Below are 18,279 nucleotides of genomic sequence, written 5' to 3' on the forward strand. Positions count from 1 at the left end.
TGAATTGAACCCGCCGCGGACCCGACCCGACCCGCGCCCGACTCGCACCCGGTCTCTGTGTATTTAACGCTTTAATTGCATATATTTGTTCTTTCAAAGAAATCAACGTTTCAGTCAGCCGTGACAGTGGGGGACCTGTTAAGGGCCCGAAACGTTGGCTTGTTTGAAAAAAAAATATATAAGCAATTTAGTTTCGAAAAAATAGTTTCAAAAACTTGATAGTTTATATTTATTAATTGTTCTAACGCCTTGATTACTTTAACTTTATTCATTATTTTTATCGACATAATTTTGGTTATAATTACCATCATCAAATATGATTTTGTTATTAAACTCCAGTTATATTGAGACTGTGTAGATAAAGTACCCACCTAGCTTTGGGTTTGTGTGATTTAGTATATCGAAATTAAGATTTTATTTATTTATTACATGGGCCCCAGTATTTGAAGCAAATAAATGAGTTAGTACTATCATATTATCATAGTAAAATTTGTTTAAACTAATTCAATTATAAAATATAAATCGCTTTTAAGTCAATATTCAATTAGTTGTCTATTCTGAGTTAAAAAGCAACATTTCATTACCGATCAAGATAAAATCAAAAAAGTTACGTTTTCTTTGACGCGTTAAGTGTATTTCTGTGTTTTGATAATTTTACAAAAAACTATATTCATATAATTGAAATCCTACTAGACAAAATGCCGTAAACTCTATTATACTTACTTAGCAAAACTTGACTATACTTTTGGTGCAATGTGAAGCTAGAAAGTAGTAAAAGTAAAATAAGAATTAACACGTATGGTCCACGAAAAGATGTTACATGACTTATTCACCATTACAGATTTACTAACTTTCGTTTGCACTGTTGCATCCGCGAAAGAAAAAAACAGTGGAAGCGCCTTAAGCTTCGATTAATATCATAACTGCTAAAATAATTTAAACTTTATCCTGTTGGCATATCGTTGAAAGTTCATCAATGCCTATTATTGCAAGCTACGTTTTTATATTATATTGAAATTTCAATCAATGTGCTGCCATCTAGCGATTGATTACTGAACGACGAAGAATTGGAGTTATTAATTTAGTTCTCCAAAAAAGGTTATAAGCGTTACTTTCGTTTCTTGTAACAAAAAAAAAATTTCGATAAACAGAAAATTTAAAATTTTTTAAAACATGACTGTCCGATGATATTAAATACCACCGCAGGTAATATTTTTGGTGCGGCCATTGACTTACAAATAAATGGACGACGGGTCTAATACAAAAAATCACGAAAAAAATGTCCCAAGTCAACCTATTCGAAATTTAAATTGTAATGTCATCGCAGTATCGCGCTGTCAGTAGAACAAATGAAGACTAAAGCGGAGTGTAGCGCTCTGTATACGATTTTAGCGCCTTACAAGTGCGGACACTTTTTAGCGCGGACCCGACGTCCATATAATTGTAAGTCAATGGGTGTGGCTATCATTCTTGCACTCCAAAACAGCACAAAAAGGCCTTTTTCTAGGATTTTAGAGAATTTGCACAAAATAATGACACATCCATACCATACAAAGCGAAAATGGCGGGCAGAGCTCAAATAGGTCTTTCGAGACCTATAATTGGCACGCGTCAGACGCTAACTAACCACTTCTAGTGTATTTATTGTTCTGTGGTTGCATCACATATTTCTATGTTCGCTTTATGTTGTTTTTATATACAACATTTATCTTCAATCTCTCAACTTTTCGCAAAATAGTAATTCAGGTCAGGTGGGGTAAGAGATAGATACGTTATTTTGAGGTAAACGTTTTGAGCTCTAGGAAGAACGTTTATAAAGTATGATAAGAATTTTGAAATACACTAAACTTGCCTTTGTTTGTCAGCTTCAGGTACATGGTTTAACAATCATTATGCTAAATTAATATTTACGATCGACGTCGAAAACGTGCAAATTGTGCTGACGTTTCTCTTCCTCCAACAGAAGGAATAAGGGGAATAGTCATCGCATTTCATAAAAAGGTAATGTATTATACTTAATGTGACCGTTCAGAGTGGGACTTCTGTGAATTTATTATTCTTTTAAAAATAAAACACATGTTTACGATAGTTACCTGCCTCCGTGGCCTAACGGTTACCATGCCGGACTGCCACGCAGGGGTCCCAGATTTGATTCCCGGGCCGGGAAGAAATATTTGTATGGCCTACATTTATTTCTCTCGTGAGTTTGGGTATAATTTGTGGTTGTCTATGTGTGAGTCCATGGCACCCGTGACACAGGGTTTCCCTAAAGCGGGGCTATGTTGAGTGTGTACGTTATTATTATTATTAGTTACGAAATGTTTAATTATTAAAAGAATAATAAAAAAGACGGAAAACGTTTATGTACAAAAATTTTAAAAAAGAAGTTGTATGGTCTGGTGGGCGGGGATTTCTTAAATTTATTGTCACAGGTGTCGTGGTTTGTGCAAGCGAGACATTTTTAAGTATTTTGGGATAAGAAGATTAAAAGCGGTACTACACCCCGTGTTCTCAACATTTCACAACTGCCAACTTTATTTATTCCGGCTTTTGGATTTAAGTACCGTAGCAATATCTCTGTTAAACCATTTGAACTAATTCGTTTGCCTGTTTTACCGACTGAGAGACTATAGTGTTAAACTGTTTAGATTATGAGTTAAGGTTTAAGTCCTTCCTGCTAGGTGTTCCTCTTACCCAACCTGACCTTAAGTTTTGTTTTGTAAATTTGTTTAAATAACTGACGCATGCAGGGTCGCAATTAATTCCTTTACCGTATGCAATAAGAAACAGTAAGCAAAGCGCTTAGTGCGAATGGGTACTATAGCAATTTCAATGCATTCATCTTTTCGTGGTACCTATTTACTCCCGATATCAAATATACCTCTGCATTGGAACTCGGAAAAAGAAAATATGAAATGTATTTGTTTAAAAATGGAGTTTTACACATCTATTCCAAATCATTATAACACATAGTAGACCCTCTTACACCCTTCCTTTAGAGGATATCTGTAAAACTAATTAACAAGTAACCTGATTCTATAGAAATCTAAATGTAACCTGTACATAATTCCTTTAATTCTAACAGGTAACTTGAATATTTTGGCGATAACGATTTGAATTGCAACATTATACTACATTATAGTCCAGTTCTCACTCGATTTTAAGGTTCACTGAAAACCTCTGCGTAATCTCGGCTGTGGTATTAGTTCTTAGTAGTAGTAAGCTCCTTGTGCAAGAGTTCATCCAGGGAAATACTGCCACCTTACCTATTTCTGCCGCCAAGCAGTAATATGAGCATTACTTCGTTCCGGTTTTGAAGGGTGCTGGTGTAATTACAGGCACATGGGACTTGTCAACTTATGTCTCAGGGTGATGAGCGATGTGGCAGTGCCCCTAAGATCTGAGCGATGTAAATCTCTGAGTGGCACTGCAACTGTTACGGATAGGTGAGTGGATCGTTTAGCTAAAATTTCATATGTTTGCTTCAACAAGCAAAACAAATAACAAGGCAAACAACTTTGCTCTATAGCTTCTCAAGCAGAAGGTCGTGTGTTTGAATCTGGGTTTGTACCTCTGAGTATTTCGGAATTCATGTAAGAAATTTACCATCAGCTTTTCGGCCAAGGAAAACATTGTGATAAAACTTGCACACGTCATCAAAGCTACATTTATGACGGGCCATGGCAGAATAACAACGACGGCTATGTAATTAGCATTGCCCTCAGATATACAATATATGTTTTTTTTATTTTAATTTGAATTAACTTTATTTTTTCTTTGAAATTTATGTATTTTGCATATTGTCAAATAAAGCCGACTTTTTTTTAATGATATGTGTAAAAGCTCGCGTGGGAACGTTTCGACGCATTATGCCAGAAAATCCAGCTCAAGCCCTCCGATTATGAGAGGAAGCCTGTTCTCTGTGTAAAGCTCACCAATGGGAATATATAGACTAACTGTTATAATTATTATAAACCATGAGAATCTGAATTTGACTATATAAGTAACTCCACAAAACACGCCGTTTTGCTGGCGACAATTACCTCGAAAGTAAGTTCAAACGCAGAGGTATATAAAAGAAAAGAAACCAAGCAGATAGACCGTGCGGAACTAACATTGTTGCGGGGTACATCTATCTCATGTATGGGGACCTGTAGGTCGCCTATCTTTGTCTTGGCCTGGTGCACTGTGGTCTGAAGGTCTTTCAGCAGCTCCACTGGCTTTGGACTGAGCTCTTTCTTCACTGGACTGGGTTCCTTGCTATCCTGTAGTTCCATTTCGAGGCTGTCTTCTTCACCTAATTAGAGCAATGCAAGTACAACGTTAGCACACTTTAGAGAGATGAAAGTATTATAGGATTCTTTCTAACCTATTCTACATTTGATTTGTTACGTTAAAAAGTAATTAGGCGGGAAATGATCAAATGTGTCTTTGGAAGTTTCAAAATGGCCATCATAAAGATATCGCACCTCTCATGGAAGAATGGCATAAGTGAAGTTACGTCAAAAATGTCTCCAACTTATAACTCTATCGACTAATATTGTCGTGAAGAATTAGAGAGGATGTGGGTTATATTTTTCTGTATCTACTAAAGAAATAAACATTTTTGACGTAACTTCACTTATGCCTTTCTTCCATGAGGGGTGCGCATAGCGATTTCCCGATGTCAGAAAATTAAACTACTGAAGAATAATTACAATCGAACTGGGAGTACTGAGAGGCCAGGCCAATTAGACGCCTTGGCCTGTCCCGAATGACGAAAAATTTTACTACCACAAACGTCTCTGACACATCTCGCGACTGGCGATCTTCTTTGTGTAATAATTAATAAGAAATTAGTGAGTTCACACATTATCATGCCGCATGAATTTCGCAACCACAAACTAACCTTTATCTACTAACAATTATCATAAAATTGTGTTTTCCAAACACTACATAAATAACAGGTAGTAAATAATAATAAAGACATTGAAAACCAAATACACAGACCCGACAACAAGCACATAGAAAAATTCGTGAGGTCCGCTAGTTCGTTCCGTGGCTTAGTTGACATAGCGTCTGGCACGGTTTGTTAGAAGACGTCGGTTCGAATCCGGCCGGATCGAAGGAATTTTTTCGTGTTCGATCTTTGTATTAATTATCATAACGAACTAGTGGAGTAATTTCACAAAAAATAATTGAATATCAATTCAATACAAATTTAATAATAAATAGTCAAGAAAACTATGAAGAAATGGATTAAGCAAAAAAAACATATACTTACCAAACCACAGGGGTGGGTTTTTATCTGTGTCATGCTCTTGCCCCCAGAGGCGACTGAGCGTGATCTCGCCATCCAGAGTGGCTAGTAAATCTTGACCTAGGCTGATGCACTGTAGGTCTATGTCCGTCTCCCACGTTTTTACACTACCTATTTCAAATTAAACACAAACAGCAGGTGAATTAAATTAATTACGGCTCTACTTCGTGAAGAGACTGGAGCATAGTCGAAACTGACAACACCTATGACCAATCGGCACGTACGTTATGCATAAACAACAATAAGGTTGCTCAAAATATAACATTATTGACATGAAGGTTCTCTATATCATGTAGTAGCTTATCACGGAGGTGCCTTAAAATATAAAGTTGCTTAACATTTTGGCTACTTAAATAAAAAGTAGCCTTAGGAGTCTTAGGGTCGTATTCCAGAACTCTACTCAATGCTCAAATCAGGACTTAAGTATGATTTCAAGCACTGGAAATATGACCCTAACGGCAAGGACCTGAGTATGATTTCTAGTGCTTTAAATCATACTCAAGTCCTGACTTGAGCATTGAGTAGAGTTCTGGAGTACGACCCTTAGTCTATTCAAGAGGTTGGTGTTCTATAATTGCAGTCAGTGCAACAAAGAGTTTTGCAACCTCACCTTCAATAATTCTATCATAAATCTTAACTTCATTCCTTCCCTGCCTCCCTCTGCGTTGTCTCATCACTGGGGACGTTTTTATATCAACTGGTTCACTTTTGGCCAGCTCTGTTCCATCAACTATTTCTTCTACTTCCTCACCATTCATGGATACATCAAACATTTCATTTATAGGCCTTTGCAATATTGGTGCTGTACTTTTAGTTATTAAGGTTGATAATGCAGATTCTATTGTGGTTGTTTCCACTTTTGGTACGTCTATGTCATTAATTATTTCCATTGGTTCAGCTACTTCTGTTTTTATTTCTTGCACTTCTTGTTCCACATTTGTTTCTTCTGTTTTAATGACTGGCTTGGATGAATTATTTGTTTCTTCTTTTGGTTTATCTACATCTTTCACATTTGTAGATGTATTATTAATTTTGTTTTCCAATAAAGAAATTAGTTTATCATTCAACCAAATAGGATTTGATAAAGTGTTTTCAATGAAATGATCCAATTTTTTTGCCAAGACTCGAACTAATAATTCCGAATGTGGGGTATCCCATAACTCCCACGGAATTAGTTCTTTTAGAATAACTCGTAACAATTTAGTACAATGGTCAGCAGATGTATACTTTTTATCTGCACTAGTGAAGATTGGGTGTGATTTTTTGTAATGATATTCAATGGTATTACTCTGTGTTTTTTCGTGACGTTTTAAAGCCTTTTTATACTCTTTCAGGTGGGTTATTAAAATGGAACATATATCTACATGCACATCTTTGGTTTCTATTTTACTGCAGATCTGAAACAAAAAAAATAGCAATTATACAATAAAGGTTGTATTACAGAATTCTACTCTATGCTCAAGTCAGGATTTGAGCAGACTTGAGTATGATTTCTAGTGCTTTGAATCATACTCAAGTCCTGACTTGAGCATTGAGTGGAGTTCTTAGACCCTAAGTAATGAACGACGACAATACAAGCTTTCTTTCCAGAACTGTTGATATAACACCAAGTTCATAATACACAGCCCATCTATTTGTGAATCAGCACATCTACATGGGTTGTACTGAAGTTGATAATAACATATATAATATCACCGCACATATCCAAACGAAGAGGGAGCAAGAACTAGTATCCAGACCAGCATATTTACTGTACTCAAAACCAAAGTGAACTAATAATTTTCCATAGGTAAAATTTTTACACTTGCAAATGTAATTTTTTAAGATACTGCTCATTCACTAAACTGAGAAGAACAAGCAAGAAACTTCAGGGATTGCTGTTTTTAAATAAACTTAAATGCTATGACATAGATGTAGCATAGGTGAGGTAAACAGTACAGCAAGCAGAGAAAGACTTCCAATAAGTTGAAAGTATATTAAATTTTGTGTAATAAAGTTATGAAATCACACAGCAAATATTTATTTCAGTACTGACTTGGTGGACAGTTGGAGACATACTACCGTGAAATAAATAATTAATTACTTATTAAAAGTAAAGTGCACCATGTAGCTTAATTGAGACGCAGTTATACCTACGTTTGTATGTATGATGAGACCATACAACTAGATTCTGTAGTCAACTCAAGTCAAATAATAACTAATACCGAATGCCCTTGCCATTCGGTCAGGTGCACGAGTCAAATGATTATTATGTCAGAACTACTCCGAACTGCACCAGATCTTTCACCATGTCTGTATAAGGTTTTCTGGTGTGTTTAAGTGCGTAGTATATAAATGTTATATCGCCATTTCTATTTTTTCTTCAATTCATAGTAGCAGAATGCGATATCAACCAATTTTTTTATAGAAATATAATATTTGAATCATTACAATGAAATTGATATTTACAAAATGATGCCAAAACAGTGGAAAAAAAAAGAAGGCTGGCTTGCGTCATTCCAGTACAAGTCAGAATTGCTCTTTGGAAACTACGGGTTAGTAATGAACATTGAATTACAATTATATGGATGTCCGGTCCGCGCTAAAAAGTGTCCGAACTTGTAAGGCGTTAAAATCGTATACAGAGCGTCAAACTCTGCTTTAGTCTTCATTTGTTCGACTGACAGTGCGATACTGCGATGATATTACAATTTAAATTCAACGTTTTAGCTTTTTCATATTCCTTTACATGGGTTGACTTGGGACACTTTTTCCGTGGTTTTTGTATTAGACCCGTCGTCCATTTATTTGTAAGTCAATGGTAATGAATGATTGATTCAATATGAAAATTAGTAGATTACTAATTTGTCATTTGAATGACAGGATTAGTAATTATTACTAATAAATCTAATATAGAAATCATTTGCAATCGCACATCACCAATGTATCAGACAATATTTATAATAATTAGCTTCACCTGTATGATAATCATACCTGAAAAGATTTCCCGATCATTTGATCCAGCATTTGCTTACAAGCAAAAGGGAAACCTATATCCTGGGACACAAACGGCATGTACCACGACGACACAAGCTTCCGCTCCAACACAGTGGATATAACGCTAAGTTCATTCGTGTCATACTCTTTGTACGGGTCAACTTTTTCCAACTTCGGGCGCTTTGGCAAAATTTCAGTTAAAAACCCCAAATAAGGATATTTTCGCACTAAGCCATCAACATCGTACGTTATAGGCTTATTCAAATGTATCATCCACTGAATTGCCTTAAAACTAAACAGTACAGCCAAGAAAAATAAACACAAAACGTAAATCAGAAACCATACGCCTTTAAAAGGCGATATATTGGTGACATAATTAAGAAATATGCATATCAATGTGCCGCTGCTAGAAATTATCGTTAAAGATTCGAGCAAGTTGCGTTTTAACAACATTTTCAAGTCTTTTCAAAGATTTTGCGTGGAATGTTCATGTTTTGTATTGATTTTTAGAAGGGCGAATGTCATCGAGCTGCCATAAACAGCTGTGCGTGGCGCAGGTTCGTCTCATGGAAAACATGATTGTGGCAAGCTTGCATCAAACGTTCGGATCTTAGGTTCGGATATTGCAATATTCATTAAATAATCATGATGTTTTTACTACTATGATAAACATATCTATTGTTGGAACATAGAAAAATTTCCATTCTAACAGTATTCACATTATATGTTTTGTGAAAATACTTCACTAGTTTCTTAGTGATACAAAAGTCGAATATACATAAAGAAAAATACCTTTAAAGGACTATCCACACACATCAAGGCCGTGCCCGGGACGTGGCCGGGGCGTGCTAGTTTGTATGAACTGCGGGCCCGTCCCGACCCCGGCCCGGACACGGACATGTGTGAACGAGTTCATATAAAATATACGTAACGATATTTTTTTTGAACCCCTGACGGAGCACGGCCCGTCCACGTCCCGGGCACGGCCCGAATATATGTGGATAGACCATAATTCTTTCGACACAATAAGGCTCAACTCACACTGGTGGCGTCAGACGCGTCCTGTTTTTTTTTTATTCATCTCTATTTTCCAATATGGAAACGCGCATCGACGCGCGTCGACGCTTGGTTACAGTCGAGCGGTTTCCCGCGTCGCCGTACGTTACTTGCGCGCAGTGACGCGTCAGACGCCGACCACACAGTGATAAGAGTGCGCTAATGCGAGCGTCGTTGCGCCACGACGAGCGTAGCCATGCATTGTAGTTGAAAAGCAAGACGCGACGCTTCGACTCTGCGCCAGTGTGAGTCAAGCCTAAGACAATATAGCACAAATTATATAGATATATGAGCATTCAACTTGCAATAGACAAGTTACTATCATTTCATGCTATGAGTAGAGTCGTGGTCTGAAGAGATTTTAAAGGCTTCACGACTCACGCGTGATTCATGCTATGTCTGGTTGGTCACACGCACATTTTTATACTTGTCACAGGATTTTCGTAAGGTAGAGATAGGAATGACTCGTTGCTTATTTTTTTTAATATCATAATCATTGTGGCGTGTATCCATCCCGACTATTCCGAGACAAATGTCAATTGTGACGTGTACATGATAAATCTTTGTTAGCATTGCGAATTTTGCTGATTTCAGGGATCTTCTTCGACTCTTGAGCCAGAAAACTAAAATGTAAGTGTAATTAATGTAATTGACACTATTATTTGGCAATTGAATACAGTATTTATTAAATGTATTTAATTTTTCAGGTCGAAAGTTACGTTTAAAATCACCCTTACGTCGGATCCAAAACTACCATTCAAAGTGTAAGTTTCAAATACAATTTACTTTTATTAAATAAGACATTGTGAAGTAACTTCAACGTAGTAGTCAGTCATGAAATAACATTAATTTATTTGAAAAACATCTAAAACTGTAGTAAAATTTAGTTTGTTACTGTTAACAGGTGCTGAGTTGTGGCGTTTCTACATTGAAGTTACATCGCTTTATTGACTTAAAAACATGGACGTTGCTGCAGTCCGAGAGTTCATCGACTTTTTCCAAGAGTTTTTGGCCATAAATGAGGATAAAAATTGGCCTCTAGAATCCACTACTGAAAATGAATTTAGAGACGCTTTTGAAGTAGCTGAACACATCGAAAAATGCGTCGATAGGTTCAAACGACAAGGCGTTTTTGAAGAATTTCTTGACACCCTAATAAACGACAACCAAAGACGATCAAGACCATTTGTACGAGATTGCTTGACTCATCCGCCAAGGATAATTTTGAAGAAGATTATTAATTCAAAAACCAGTATTAAGCAAGTTGAAGTCGGAGTTAAACTTTATTTGGAGATGTATTCTGAAGACATGTTACATTCAAGTCTCATAGATCTTTTTGTGGAGACAGCATCTAAAGAAACTTTGATAAGAAACTTGTCTACAGAATTGTCCGAGGGACAGCTTGTTAGGTTTCAAACAAAAGTATTCCTGAGTGAATTAAACAGTTGCAATGAACCAGAGAACTTTGTGAAAGACCTATTAAATGATGCGAGTCAAGAATGTTTAGAGATAGTACTTGTAGGTTTGCTGAATGAAGAACCGAAATACCAAAATGCAGTGCGTAGCATTGAAGTAGTAGTCGAGCAAATTATGGTCCGTAAGCAACTCGCAGATAAAAAATTCTGGAAGCATTTTTTCCTAATCAGGGACAAATATTTCAGGAGAATATGCCGCAAATATCAAAATTTGTTTGATCATGTATGCACTGTACTGTTTGATGTCGGTAGACTGTTTAAAGAAAAGATGTCCATGGAATTCTTTTATATTGAAATGTCATATAAAGATTTTAAGTATGTAGTACAAACCCTGTGTGAGCAAATAGAGATGAAGTATAAGTTTATTGATATTGCACTGGAACGTAGTGGTGACCCTGAGTATTGGACGTGGTTAATTCAAAAAGTTGAATTTTAAATAACTTGTCGCTTTGGGCTAATGGGGTAAATAATAGTAATAAATCGAAAGACAGAACATTCCATATTATAGGCCAGTTGGTATTAAATTTCTTTCATTGTTTATTAAACAGTGTCACTTACAACCATCCAGGCTCACAACTTGTTCATCCCATCACTTGATGCCATAAAAAAAACTTATTTGACTTGTGTGAATTCATTCATTCAATTGAAAATTAAATTTAAAATCATCATAAAAATTAGAACAATAAGGAAAATAAAGTAAACATCAAAGATTTCAGCTACAATAAATATGATTTTGGTCTTACTAATGCAATTGTTAGTTGTTTTATGTAATAAGTAGGACTGAAAAGGGTACTTCAATGGCTTGGTCATATAGAGTTATAGAATGAATGTGAAGCGAAATGCGAAGAATGAATGTGAAGGGAAATGTGAAGATATTAGAACTTAGCTTACAGATGTCAGATTGAGTGTGTGCTTAATAAAGAACATACAAATTGACTTTGTACCCAAAGAATGAACTTGAGTGACTAAAATGGATGATAGAAGTAAAAGAAACAAAAGGGATATATCAGGAGTACAGCATGTTGATGTTCGTAGGCACTCCCTCACTGGGAGGAAGACGTGGTATGTATTTCAATTATTATTCATATGTATAGTTGTGGTGAAATATAATGATTACCTACATATTTTAAGAACGTGTCGACATGCCCCATCGCAAACTTTTTTCATAATTTGTAAAATAATTATTGTTTTGTCGTGTTCTCAACACGAGGGAACAGACATTACATTAAAGAAAGACGAATATTGTTTAATGTTGTAACCTTTGTGAGAGACTAAAGTCTATACTAGGCAACTAAACTTGTATTATAGCCTTCTAGTAAGGCTAGCACGATAAGGCGCGACTTGAGTGAGAGCAACATAAACTGCTGCTGTTCTCGCATAGAAATCACGCGCTCTATGTCGCCGTCGCGCAAGTCCATAACCCTACAGGCGTCACAAAAAAGCAACAGAGATTAACAAAGCTTTGTCCGCGCTTGTACAAATTATGATACACATTTGTGTCGGGAGCTTCATAATTTCATTCCTTTGCCTCGACATGATTATTATGTAAAAAAAATACCATTAAAATTTTGAAAAGTTATCTAAACGTATTAGTAGTTTCCAGAATTAAATATTATCACAGAGTTCTTACGCGGTCCAAGAGTTCGCGGTATGGAAGAGTCGTAAATAAAATTAAAACAATGAGACATTTTTCATTTTAGATCTAGAAATCAGCTTTGCTATGCATTGGCAAAAATATTTTATCCTTCGTACATACTCTAAATGATCCCTCATGGATTTGTTTTAAAATTATAATAACTATGTAAAGTAGTCATCTTAACACTTATCTTTTTAATGCTAGTTAACAAGATTTGTCAATATTGATGTCTTGCTTCAGTGTCTCCAATAATATTCCACATCTCCAAAAAGTGCCTTCGAATTATTGTTGCTTTCGAGGCAGTCATGCCGATAATCTTCAAAATGGTGGAGAATCTTCCAATATTAATTTTTCGATTTCAACGATGTCAAATGTGACCTCAATTCCCCGTCTTCGGCGGTGATAGTCTTCAGTCGCTACCCTGTCACGTTTGAAAAAACTGTCCACTAAATCATTGTTGTACCAGAGCACTGATCCTCGCAAACGACTCACAATCATTACGGTTTGGGGATATTTTTTTTGCTTGATAACGAATAGGATTAAACGAAACTCTATAATTGCAGATTTCTTCTCGTTTTTTTTGTAGGACTATACCACGTAAACAAATAACGCTAAAACGTTGAAACTTAAATCCTAATGAGTATTATACCGATCAAATGTACTTTCGATTTCGTTATGATTCAACTGCCTCCCACCAACCCCATCCCGTGGACTTGTAGACCTCGGTTTTTTCTTAATAACTCATTTCACGTGACGTTAGACAATAGGTTATATAGCGTATTAATAGTTGTATAGAATTTTAATTTCATTTCATATTTACATTATTATATAATATAAACAGTGTATTCAAATATAACATGTAGTAATAATACTTTAGTCAATTCAGTATTATATATTTAATATTATTCTAATTGATAATATCGACACCTCCAATGAACATTACGTCAACTTTATTTTTTGGTCACTTCTGTTATTTTTGTGAACGGCCATATTTATTTACTAATATTATGTTTCTCAAATTTTGCGGAAAAAAAGAAACAAAAAACAAAATTCGAAAAAAAAAACAAATTTTGGGAAAAAAAAGAAAAAAATACAGAACAGGTCCAAAAATTAAGTTGGCGTAGTGTTCATTGGAGATAACGATGATATAGTGTTCATTAGAAGTATAAGGCTATTAAAGAGCAAAACCTAGTAAGAGAAAAATGTTTGAAAATATTTTATTAACTGAATACTACTCCCATAGTAAGTACTCGCCTAACGGCGTTCAAAGTCTCTTCACAATTTTACAATTTGTCACGATAATTTATTACGAGTTTTGAAACTTTAAAAATCTAGTAAGTCACACCCTAGTCTCGTTCGTGATGCACAAAAAAAATCTTTTAAGTCACTGTAACTCAAGGTTTTAAAGTAGTTAAATGCCTTACTAGGTATTTGAACTGGCATTTAGTGGATAATCAAAAAAGAATCTTAGTCGTTTTATTAATTAAATTAGTCAAACAAAATCAAATTTTGTTCCAAATTTTCTAATGCTGTAACTAAACCAATACCCAGCAAATGTTTTTTATGCTGTGTTTTGATTCTGGCTACCACAGTAACTTTACTTATGTATACATTATTATTTAAAGTTAGTAAGGGTATAAAATATGTAAGTTAAGATCATTTTCGTGACATCAATATTTGTTGATTGTTGCCCTACCTAATACTTTTTTTACATTAATTTGAGAACGACCTTGATTTGTATAAAGCCCAAAAGGCTTTCCTGTAAAATTTTTTTACTAGGTTTTGTTATGGAGCAGCCGCACATCGCACAAGTTTGTTACCGCGGTGTAACTGTTCGGTATTTCAGAGCGGTTGCATGGTCTATGGCTTCTGGTTGGTACAGTTAGTCAACAAGTATACGTTTATACCGCGATAAGTAACTTGTAACTAGTCATACATATTTAATGAATAGCCCAGAAAGTTAAAATGTTTTATCTCTGAATCTGAATGTTTTGTATGTGTAATCTTTCCAAGTGCTATTTAATAAAATTATGTGCCAATCAAACATGTGTATCATTAATTTGCCTTTGATTATTTTGATTATTTTATTGATTGCCTGCCAAATGCTCTGCCAATTAAGTCACGGAACGAACTAGCAGACCTTAAGATTTTATCTATGTGCTTCTTGCAAGTCTAGCTTTTTAATTTGAATTTGACTATAAACTCCGCCATTACAGGCTGAGCGTGCCCGAGGCGACCCCTTTCACGGCGGTGCTGAAGTTTGCAGCTGAGGAGTTCCGCGTGGAGCCCGCCACTAGCGCCATTATCACCGACGACGGCATAGGTATCAATCCGCAGCAAACCGCGGGTGAGAAATCTTTATAATACATACTTAGTAATAGAGTAGAATTATAATGATGAGACATTAAGTTTCAATCAACAAACTTTTTGAATACATTTTAGTGGTTAAGCAACCCTAAATACCCTATTTGCGAAGTAATGTGTTCTGGTAGACACTACTGTGTCTATAGAATTTTATTGCTGTAGTTCTGTCATGTATTGAAATTTGATTTAAATCAGACAGTCGGTATTATTATCCGGCGCTTTGACTTTTTTTTTATAAAAAAGGGATCTCTATTTGTCTTTTCGTCTTCATCATTTTGAAATTGTATTTAAGTGTGACCTCTCCCTCCTTTATCTATATTTGTCATGATGATCTGGAGAGAGCGGGAAAATTATGAACTCTATCACAAGCGTACCATGTTAGTGGAACCATTTTTTGAGTAGGTAGTTACAAATTGACTGATTATCGATAAATGGAATTTTCTTTAAGCATGTGGTAGTAGCTCTTATAAAAGAGTTCGCCCAGGATAAAAAGCATTACAGCATTACTGTTTCGAAGGGTAAGGGTGCTGTACACATGGGATTTATCAACTTGTGACGTGATGGGCGCAGTGACAGTGCCCCGCAGATATTTGCGAATTAAAGCTCTGATTGGCAGTGTTATGGGTAGTTCTGTCGCTTACCACCAGATGCATGGCTAGTTCGCCTTTGTGTAATAAAACAGAAATGTTTGTTCATTTGTTTCAGGCAATGTGTTCCTGAAGCATGGCTCAGAGCTGCGGCTCATTCCGCGGGATCGAGTAGGTCGTAGCTCCACTTAGGCTCAAACATTCCATGATTTAACATTTTTGTATCGCTCGCCTATTTTGTTGCGTCGGGAACATAATACTTATGAAATAATAAGGCAAAAAGTTTAGGAAAAGCCCTGAGAAAGAATGCACGTACTAAGATTCACCCTGTATAACCAATAAGATTGGCCAGGGTGAGTTGAAAGTGTTTGTCTATGGTCCACAGTGTTGCCAGATGGTTACGTTTTTTACATTTTTCGTAACTTTTGACCCTCCCGCGTAATAGGTACGTAACTTTTGTTTTAAGGCGATTTTCATAACTTTTGAGGACATTTAAATTCAAATATATTTGTTATTGCAAATCCTAAATAGTTTACGAACGCACCCAAATCAGACAACAAAATAACTCAGAGATTACGCAAACAAAATTTATTACTGGTTGTAATAATAAGCACTTACTTTTTTATTTTTAGGATTAAGGTGTATATATTTTTAAAGAATTTTTTTTCTTAAAACACGGAACTTGTAAGATGTAACTTTGCAGCAAAAATCTAACTTGTCAGGTAACGTAATGTAATTTTTGTCTCAAAGATCCTTGCAACACCGATAGCTCATTATCCAGCCAAGTGGAGAATGGAGACGTGTTTTAACAAAACCAATAAGATTTCATTATTTTCACCATCATCTTGTCTGCTTAAAAACAAAACCACATAAGTGAAATTTTCCACAAAAAATCTCCATATTATGTAAGAAATTCACCATCTTTCTGCAGATAAAACTCTTATTAAGTTTATAGCTTTTTCGTTATTGAGTTTCACGTGCAGAAAGCTAGTGATTTTCTTACCATAGCTATATAAATTAAAGACTTTGTAGAAAATGTCACTTATGTGGTATTACCTTTAAACAGACGATTATCTTTATATCAGGACAGTCTTGCTTGTTCACACATCTCCTAGTCGCTCCTCTTTGGTGAATTCTTTACGTTTTTAATATGTACAGGGCGCAACAAAATCGATGATCTTATTATGTATAGAGTTAATATATTACACTGTATGCTTTATGTTGTGAAATATAATAATTTTTTTTAAATAATAAACTTGATTTATTATTTACATACACACATAAATATCGTCACGGCAGTCTTTCACTAGGGTTAATATATACAGGGTTATAAAATACTATAAGTAAGTAAAATTTTTGTTCCTTGACTTTTTACAAGACAACAGGTTTACCAAAAATAAAGTTTTTAGTTTGTTTTCTACTATCTGACGCTTTTTGTATCTGTATTTGGCAGTAAGGTAAGTTCAAACGTGCAAGCGTCCTCCGCGACGACTCCCACCCCCGTCCTGCACAGGGTTATTACCGTTCTCTATATAGATAGAGATATCTCTATATAAATAGATTAAATATTCTAATTTTTGTATGAATGTAAAATCTAGCGTAGTCGACTAATTATTGTTTGACTTGAAAAATACTTTTCCGTGGTAGTTTTAGTAAGGCAACATCGATCGTTTTGATTTAATGAATTGATGCCATCGCTGCTCTGTTCAACTCCTCCGTGGCCGAACGGTTACCATGCTGCAGAGGTCCCAGGTTCGATTCCCGGGCCGAGATAAATATTTGTATGATCTACATTTGTTTCTCTCGTGAGTTTGGGTGTGATTTGTAGTTGTCTATGTATGTCCATGGCACCAGCGATACAGGGTTTCCCTATTGCGGGGCTATGTTGAGTGAGTACGTTATTATTATGTTACTGATATTTTAGCCGAATAACAAATATGTATATACATACGAATGTCAGTGGAGTCTCAATGGAATTACAAAGACCAGGTTGCAAGAAAATAAGCAACTCGGGCGTGGTGGATTATTTCCATATCGACCCCGGAAAGCGATCTTGTCGTATCTCGAAAAATAGACCTTTACACCAGGGCCGAAAAACTGTTTCAAAAAATTATTTCTCTTTAATTTGAATTAGTAGATAGTCATCAAGTCATGATTATATATATCATGCTTTAAAATTTACTTTCTATTTTTGTCCTATTTTTCGAGATACGACAAGATCGCTTTCCGTCGATATATATATAAATAAAAATTCAAAATAAAAGTGATAAAACTTTAATTTATTGTACTTAAACTCTAGTGGAACAGAAGTAAATAAAATAACAATCAATTTTAAAACAATTATACAGCATGATATCGCAGAACTCGTATATAACAATTTTTCAATTAACCTCCTATACATACATCGTCACGTTGTCTTACAGCGAAGTAGGCAGACATTACGGACGGAAGTCTACTTACTACGATTACGCCCGCCACTTACCGATTAGGAAGACACTAGAAGCCTCCACGGGATACGTACTTAGGACTCTAGGACCTCTTGTTAACGTCAAAGGAAAACATCGTGATGACACCTGCACGTTGAAGGTTCACAACTCGTGGATAAAGTGTGATGCTTCAACGCACGTTGAATAAACCAATTTCTAACTTTTGCACTTGTTCCAGTAAAAAACCACTTGCTTTATAGATCAATATTCTGCCCTCTTATCATAACCATATTCCAGTAACCCAAAGGGACATTATATTACATTGTCGAGCTGCAATTTATCAAAGCTACTCTAATTTGTAGTGATAACAAACAAATCAACTAGATGGCGCTTATGTACAGATTTTTAGAATTAGCGCCATCTATCCATTAGTATGGATAGCGTTAATTTATAAATTAGA

At 35.5% G+C, this 18,279-nt stretch overlaps 2 protein-coding genes across 6 annotated transcripts in view; one reads left to right on the forward strand and one right to left on the reverse strand.

Annotated features, from left to right (window-relative positions):
* The window catches only part of LOC113227662, a 30,473-nt gene extending 21,686 nt beyond the window's left edge, over positions 1–8,787 (reverse strand). For 3 of the 4 annotated variants that reach the window (XM_026460628.1, XM_026460626.1, XM_026460629.1), the window contains exons 1-4: positions 8,273–8,787; positions 5,910–6,696; positions 5,264–5,410; positions 4,116–4,297 (exon numbers count right to left, since the gene is read on the reverse strand). In XM_026460628.1, coding sequence (XP_026316413.1) covers positions 4,116–4,297; positions 5,264–5,410; positions 5,910–6,696; positions 8,273–8,728 — 1,572 coding nt within the window. In that variant the 5' untranslated portion in view covers positions 8,729–8,787. The remainder of the gene's footprint in view (positions 1–4,115; positions 4,298–5,263; positions 5,411–5,909; positions 6,697–8,272) is intronic. The other variant, XM_026460627.1, reaches the window with a different exon arrangement.
* Positions 8,788–9,915: 1,128 nt separating this feature from the next.
* Positions 9,916–15,861, forward strand: LOC113227639 (ubiquitin-fold modifier 1). Of its 2 annotated transcripts, XM_026460599.1 has the most exons (4): positions 9,916–9,961; positions 10,039–10,095; positions 14,659–14,789; positions 15,512–15,861. In XM_026460599.1, coding segments are annotated over exons 1-4 (264 nt in total). In that variant the 5' UTR covers positions 9,916–9,959; the 3' UTR covers positions 15,586–15,861. The 2 variants fall into 2 exon arrangements, with proteins under 2 accessions (XP_026316384.1, XP_026316383.1); XM_026460598.1 differs by lacking the exons at positions 14,659–14,789; positions 15,512–15,861 and adding an exon at positions 10,236–12,119 and having other exon boundaries at positions 9,927–9,961.
* Positions 15,862–18,279: the final 2,418 nt, after the last annotated feature.

The sequence above is a fragment of the Hyposmocoma kahamanoa genome, unplaced genomic scaffold (genome assembly GCF_003589595.1).
Source record: "Hyposmocoma kahamanoa isolate Upper Pololo Valley unplaced genomic scaffold, ASM358959v1 212, whole genome shotgun sequence".
Classification (NCBI taxonomy): Eukaryota; Metazoa; Arthropoda; class Insecta; order Lepidoptera; family Cosmopterigidae; genus Hyposmocoma; species Hyposmocoma kahamanoa.

Coding starts and splice junctions, on each gene's coding strand:
- LOC113227639 (XM_026460598.1), top strand. CDS start 10,292: ATGGACGTTGCTGCAGTCCGAGAGTTCATCGACTTTTTCCAAGAGTTT.